This window comes from Hipposideros armiger, unplaced genomic scaffold (assembly GCF_001890085.2).
Source record: "Hipposideros armiger isolate ML-2016 unplaced genomic scaffold, ASM189008v1 scaffold_31, whole genome shotgun sequence".
Taxonomy (NCBI): domain Eukaryota; kingdom Metazoa; phylum Chordata; class Mammalia; order Chiroptera; family Hipposideridae; genus Hipposideros; species Hipposideros armiger.
In genome coordinates, this window is record NW_017731381.1 from 3,502,497 (window position 1) to 3,509,601 (window position 7,105).

At 45.0% G+C, this 7,105-nt stretch overlaps 1 protein-coding gene across 1 annotated transcript; it reads right to left on the bottom strand.

The window, feature by feature from the left end:
- Positions 1 to 2,147: 2,147 nt before the first annotated feature.
- On the bottom strand, positions 2,148 to 2,566 carry GTSF1L (gametocyte specific factor 1 like). Its single transcript, XM_019636929.1, has 2 exons — positions 2,298 to 2,566; positions 2,148 to 2,244 (listed from the first exon to the last, which is right to left on the bottom strand). Exons 1-2 carry the CDS (start codon positions 2,564 to 2,566, stop codon positions 2,148 to 2,150), a joined length of 366 nt encoding a protein of 121 aa, XP_019492474.1.
- Positions 2,567 to 7,105: the final 4,539 nt, after the last annotated feature.

The following is a 7,105-nucleotide window of genomic DNA, read 5'->3' on the forward strand; positions in this document are numbered from 1 at the left end:
GATAGCTGAGGGCTTCCTAAGTATTAGACGCTATCTTAAATCCTAATAATCCTATATGTGTTGAGTCCCTTAATCCTCCACACAATCATAGGAGCTTATCATCCCTACTTTGTGAATGAGGTAACAGAATCACAGAGAGTTCAGGCAGTTGCCTGAGGTCTAGCAGCCAATAAGCTATATGGCTTGAGAGTCCCTCCTTTGCCCATCCTGTCGCCCTTTGCTCTGTGTGCTTAAAGTTTTTATTTCAAAATCATATTTACAGGAAACTTGCAAAGATGGTACAAAGACTTCCCATGTACCCTCCACCTGGCTTTTCCTGATGTTAACATCTTACAAGACCATGGTGCACTTAGTAAAGCTAAGACATCCCCATCGGCACAATACTGCTAACAAAACTACAGACTTTATATGGATTTCACCAGTCTTTCCACTAAAGTCTTTTTCTATTCCAGGATCCAATCCAGGATATCACATTGCATTTTGTGTATGTGTACATTAATTATATATAGTACATGCATATTAATATGTACATATTATATGTGTCTGTGTGTGTGTGTGTATATATATATATATATTTATTTATTTATTTTTATTATGGAAGATTTCAAGTTTATATACAAGTGGAGAGAATAGTAAAATTTGTCCACCCCTCAGCTTCAACGATTAACTCACGACGAATTTGCTTCATTCATACCCCAAACCCAGTGACATTTTCCTTCCCCTGGTCCTCTTGGCCTGTAGTTTGCAGACATATGCCCTCCACATCACTTTATTTCACTGCTTCCTACATGGCAATTCTCTGGTCTGTGCACTTTATTCATCATGACGTTTCGAAGGCCCACACCCAGAACTTTTTTTTTTTTTTCAAGAAGACATCTTTAATCCTTTGTAGAAAGAGCCAAAGGGGTCAGGGGTGACAAAGTTATGATTATTTTTTAAAAAGTTAGCAGTTAAGATTTCCTCCTGAAAAAAATTTTCAAATGACTTAAATCTTTTGCCATTAAAAAAAAAATTTTTTTTTTTTTAAGATTAAAAAATTTTTTTGACCAGATAATGCATGCACATGTGTTCACATTGTAAAAAGTACTAACGGGTCTAGAGAAGAATCTCTCTTCTTGACCCTCAGTCACCTGGGTGCTCTCCCCTGGGGGCAGCTGCTACTTCTTTGGAGTGAATAGATCAGCAAACTTTCTCTCTAAGGGACAGACCAAATATTGTAGGCTTTGTGGGCAGACCTCTGTTCGAGTGTATCCTGGAAGAGAAATTTTATGCAAATTCAAGTACATACCTATACATGTCCCCTCCCCCAACTCCATAAATATGGTGTCGCAGTATACGGTGTGTTCGGGACTTGGCTTCTGTCAGTTAACCTGGGGCTTGGCAAGCTGACCCAAAGGCCATATCCAGCCTGGCACCAGTTTCTGTCGTTTTCTTGGCACCTACGTTCATGTTTATACATTGTCTGAGGCAACTTTCAGGCTACCAAGGCAGACCTGAATACCTGTGACAGATCATATGACACACAAAGCCTAAAATGTTTGCTCTCTGGCCCTTTAGAGAAGAAGTTGGCTGGTCTCTGAGTTAAACAATATGTCTTAGCCATCCCATCTTTAATGCAGAGAGAGCTTCTTCACTCTTTTTCACGGCAGCATACTATTTCATGGTATGGCCGTCCCATCATTCATTTCGTCCAAACCCCCTAAGTGCTTTTGAGGTTGGTTCTGACCTTTGGCTGCTACAGGTTAACGCTGCAGTGAATGACCTTGTACTTACCTCACTTTCCATAGGTGTGGCTCTAGTTACAGGATGAATTCCGAGAAGTGGAAGTGCTCCATTAATGTATAAGCATCAATGATTTTGATACCTATTGTGAAATTGTCCTCCGGGAAGATTTATTAATGTACATGCTCACCAATGTTATAAAAGTGCCCCATGTGCCCTACCTCTGCCGGCAAGATGTTCTTAAGCCTTTTGATCCGTACCAACCTGCCTCGGTGAAGAAAACCCCCAACTCCACCAGTGTAGCTTTCTTTGCATGCCTTTTATTTTGGTGAGTTGCCTTTCCTTTCATGCATCTCGGAGGCCCGGGGCCCCTTTCTGCTGCTGGTAGCTTGCTCTCCTGGTTGGAGGATCTCCTAGGGGGCTGTTCAGGGATGGGGTTGGTCCTCTTTCTCTGACCCTCTTGTGTCGCTTTCACAAATAAGCTTTTGGAGAACAAAAGTCTTCAGAACGAACATGTGGTGGCTGTTGGTGCCATTGACATTCCAGACATTAGGGTTGGGGACCCAGGGGGACACTTCCCTTCTGCTCTGGTCCTTGGAAAGCTAATTTTCACAAGGCTTAAGCTGTCTTCTTCCTCCACTGGGCTTCTGTTGACACAGGTTGCCTCGTGTTCCTCCAGCTTTTTGGTGGGGACCACGTGGCAGGCATTGTATTTGCAGCTGGCCATCTTTTTGGCTTTCTTGGGGTTCCTTTTCCTGCACGATGCCAGGTGGTATTGAAACCTGCTGTGTGGGATGCGGTGGTGAGGGTCGTAAGGGCAGATTTCTAAGGCTTCTGGCTCCATCTCCATGACAAATTGTTCTTGAAGCTGAGCAGCTCACTGCCCAGAGTCAAAATGAAATGCCCCGCATGGAAGAGTCTTTTGGTAAGAAGGATGGACGCTGTCCTCTGCTCAGCGCTGGACCTTGAAACTCAGTAGGTGAAGGTCTTAACGCACGTCCCCTGTTCTCTGAATGAACATGAATGGTGGATGAGGAAAGAGAGAAGAAGCTGTCAGGAGCAGCTGCACAGAGGACAGAATTATCAAATGGCACATGAGCCAGAAGAACTATATAAGGCAGACGGAGTCAAAGAACCACAGCCGCCCCACCTTCATCAGGTGATGAAGGTATGTGCCAGTCCCCCTTGATTCTGAGAGTTATATTGTGTGATGTCAACGGGCAGTCACAGGTGGTCACAATGGCCAGTGTGAGTCATCAGGAAAAGGCTACTTCTCCATCACTTTCAAGAGAAAGGGTAGGTTTGGGGAAAGCTGCCATTCAAAATTGTCTGTGGCATGCCTGTTGTCATTTCTCTGTGTTTAAAGTTGTATGTTTAATGTGATTTCTGATATATTTGAGTTTAAATCTACTCTCTTATTTTGTGCTTCCTGACCTACTCTTTGGTTTATTTATTTTTTTCTCTTCCTTTATTTTAAGCAGACAATTGAAAAAAAAACTTTCCATTTTCCCCACTAGTTTGTACGTTATACCTTCTCTTGTCATTGAGAGGTTACTCTATACATGAAAACATTCACAGATAACTTATCAAGGTTTAAAGTTAATAAAAGTTTTACCCTCTTCCTGAATAAAATAGGGCTTTTTCTTCATTTACTCCCCTCCTGACTGATGTTACTCTTCCCTGTATTTTCAGCCTAATTTTTAAAAACTTCACAAGACTATTGCTATTGTCATTTTACATTGTCAAAGTTTGTTTACAGCTGTCCTCATGTTTACTCCTGTCTGCTGCATGCATCTCATATCTACCACATGGGATCATGTGTCTGCTACAAGTTTACTTTTTAGAATTTCCTCTTGGTTTTGTTTGTCCGAAAACATTTGTATTTCACCCTTGTTCTTGAAAGGTCTTTTCACTGAGTATAGTTGTTATTAATATTTTCTTTCTTATTGAAGCAGAGTTCAGTTTCTTCTAGGTTCTACTCTGTGGTTTAGAATTCAGAATTCTACTATTACCTAACTTCCTTTAAAGGTAACCTATTTCGTTTTGTACATCTGTTTTTCAAGACTTTTTCTCTATCTTTAATTTAGTTTTCCTACAATGTCTCTATGAGGTTGAGCAGTGAATCTCTTTTTTATTTGCTTTTCCTTTTTGTTAGACTTCTTGAGTCTGTAGATGAGTGTCTTTCATTAGTTTTGCAAAGTGCTCAGCCATTGTCTGTTCAAAAAGTGTTTCTTACCTTATTTTCTCACTTCCCCTGAAATAATAGCTGTCACTTCCATGGACATTTCAGTGTCCAAAGCGAGTCTTATGGCCACACCTAACTTCAAGGGTCAAGGAGGTACAGTCCTATCATGTTTGCAGAAGTAGGAGAAGAGGAACTTTGTTAAAAGTCTTAAGAACATCCCAGTCTGTCCTTGATGTCACCAGTATTCATTTTCCTTTTCCCCACATGTACAGTGTACTCTGTCCTCCTTGAGAGAGAAAAGCAAATCCTTTAGTCAGAGTTGGGAATAAACGGTTTGGTCAGTGCTTGCTGGGGGCTTCTTGGGTTCTGGCAGGACCTCGCTCTGGACTGGAGGGAATTGCAGTGCCTCCAACCAAACTGTGTCCTGTGAGGAATGAGAGGCCCACAGACTCATGTTCGCTGTGCCCCACCAAACACCCACCCCAGGAATATCTCCTGCTAGACTTTGTCAAGAAGGTGTCCTTGGTAAATTGTAACTTCCATCCCATTTACGTGACAGAGAACTTGTTTTCTCCAAGCTTGCGATCCAGTATTGAAGGAACTATGACATTAGTCCCACTGAGAGTTAACAGCTGGTTCAGCACCGGCTCTTACGTACCCCTGAGGGCTGTCATGTCACCGTGTTTGTTGACAACACTGACAATGCTTTTTTTCTTATTCCAGTCCCATAGCCTTTTTCATGCTCAGGACCAGGGCTGGCCCAGGCTCAGTAACTCAGCCATTTGTAAGTCTGTGAATGGAGATGATAATGAGAGCACTTCATCCATCATTAAAATCCACAAAGTAAGGAATAGGGCATTAGCCGTTGTGGGTTTCTTTGCAGCCAAGCACCCATTAGTGTGGCAGGCCAACATTTAGTCCATTAGGAAGAGAGGGAAGGCCGGGCTTGTTAATGCTTTTAATGGACGTCTTGAATGGTCCTCCAGCCGGCAGCTTTCTCCCAGAATCTGTTCCAAGCCAGGGACCTGACAGGTCGCTCACCATGGCAACACAGTTGGGGGTGGTGCGGACAGGGATGCAGAGAAACCTGTCTGAACGGCACTCCTCAGGACTGTCTGCACGCACATAACCAGTGATGCAAGCGAGGCCAGGCCTGCTTTCCGCTCACGCCCCTCCCACGCGATCGTCTTGAGGGTTGCTGCTGAGGTTGGTAGCACACTCACGGAGAGGACATGGTCACAGAGCGTGCGGAAACAAGGTTTTCTGAAAAGAAACGCTGTGTGTGCGGGCCGGCCAAGCCAGTAATTATCATGATGCGTTAGGATGGAGCTGCCGGAGGGTCAGAGGCCCTGTGAGTCTGAATCCTTCAAGCCTGGAGAGACTTCTGATGGCATCAAGGCCAGCTTCTCATTGAGTGGCCACTGTCCCTGCCAGGGCAGCCCTGGAGGACGGTCATACTATCTCCCCAGGAGGTCCACTGTTAGGTTCTTACACTGGAGTGAGCTGTCCTGTCTCATAACCTGTAGCAGTTAGTCAACTCTGTGCCTTTTCTCCGGACACACCCTCCAGGAAGGAAGGCTCTTCCAAGCATGCCAAACTCCTGCCATGTGTATGTGGCACTGGGGTGGGGGTGACCATCCCATTTCTGGCTCCTTGTGTCTCCTCACATGTCCAGCAGACAGGTGTGGACAGCCGAGGTGGTCCCTCTGAGCCCTTAAGGCCTGGCCCAGGGCCTCCCCACGCTACCCTCTGTGGGCCACTCCTTGTACAGGGCGGCCCTGGTCTCAGCCCATTTGGCTGCTGCTATCCCCTTCAGTTTGAGGAGCTTTTTTGTTGTTGTTTTGTGTTTTTTTGTTTTGGTTTTGGTTTTGGTTTATTTTTAATTGGGGAAGGGGACCAGCCAAGTTGTTGTCCTCCAATCTTAGTTGTGGAGGGCGCAGCTAGCTCAGCTCCAAGTCCAGTTGCGCCACTCAGCTCAAGGTGCTGTGTTCAATTAGTTGCAGGTGGGCATAGCCACCATCCCACGTAGAAGCTGAACCAGCAGCCTTGTTGTTAAGAGTGCACACTTTATCCTCTGAGCCACCCAGGTGGCAGCTCAGTTCAAGGTGCCGAGTTCAGTCTTTAGTTGAGGGCGGGCGTAGCCCACCATCTTGAACAGGCAACCTTGTTGTTAGGAGCACATGCTCTCACCAGCTGAGCCATCCTGCCACCTGTTGGCAGCTCAGTGGCAGCTTAGCTAGAGTGCAGCATTACTGGCCCATGTGGGAATCGAACCAGCGACCCTGTTGCTCAGAGCTCACGCTCTTGAGCAAGCTCTTAACCAACTGAGCCACTCGGCCGGCCCCTTGAGGAGCTTTTGAAAACCCTCCATGTTGTGCTGTGCAGCATGTCTTGCACTGTAACGTGCATGTGAATCACCTGGACTCTTGTTAAGATGCCAGACTGCTCAACGTTTTGGTTTCCTTGGTCAGGTTGATGTCATGGCTGTGCTAGATTTGTAAAATGAATTGGAACACAGTCTATCTTTTTCTGTTTTGAAAGTTAAAAGAAGTTATCTACTCAACTCCCTGACCAACACCTTTTTTGGGGAAATAGTTCTATGTCTGTTTTCAAGTTGGATCCATGGTTTCCTACTTGTCTTGGCAATTCCCATTTTTTCTAGACAAGTGTACCATTCAGAAATGAATTGTGTCCCCCCAAATTTATCTGTTGAAGTCCTAACCCCAATGTGACTGTATTGGAAGTAATTAAGGTTAAAGGAGGCCATAAGGGTGGCCTCTCATCCAACAGGACAGGTGTCCTTATAAGAAGAGGAAGAGACACGGAGATCTCTCGCCACAGCAAAGGCCATGTGAGGACACAGTGAGAAGGCGGCTGTCTGCGAGCCAGGAAGGGAGGTCCCACCAGAAAACAACGCTGCCAGCACCTTGTTCTTGGGTGTCCAGCCTCCAGATCTGTGAGAAAATGAGCCTTTGTTGTTTAAACCACCCAGTCTGTGGTATTTTGTTATGGCAGCCGGAGCCTACGAATACACAGGCATGTTTCCATTGAACACTCATATTAACTAGCACACTATATGTGTTTAGCATTCTCTTTTAATCTGGAAACTCTCCCTTTGCATCTTTGGTTAAGTTTCCTCCACTTTTCTAACGTGTTTTTGTATTCTCTCTCTCTCTCTCTCTCTCTCTCTCTCTCTCT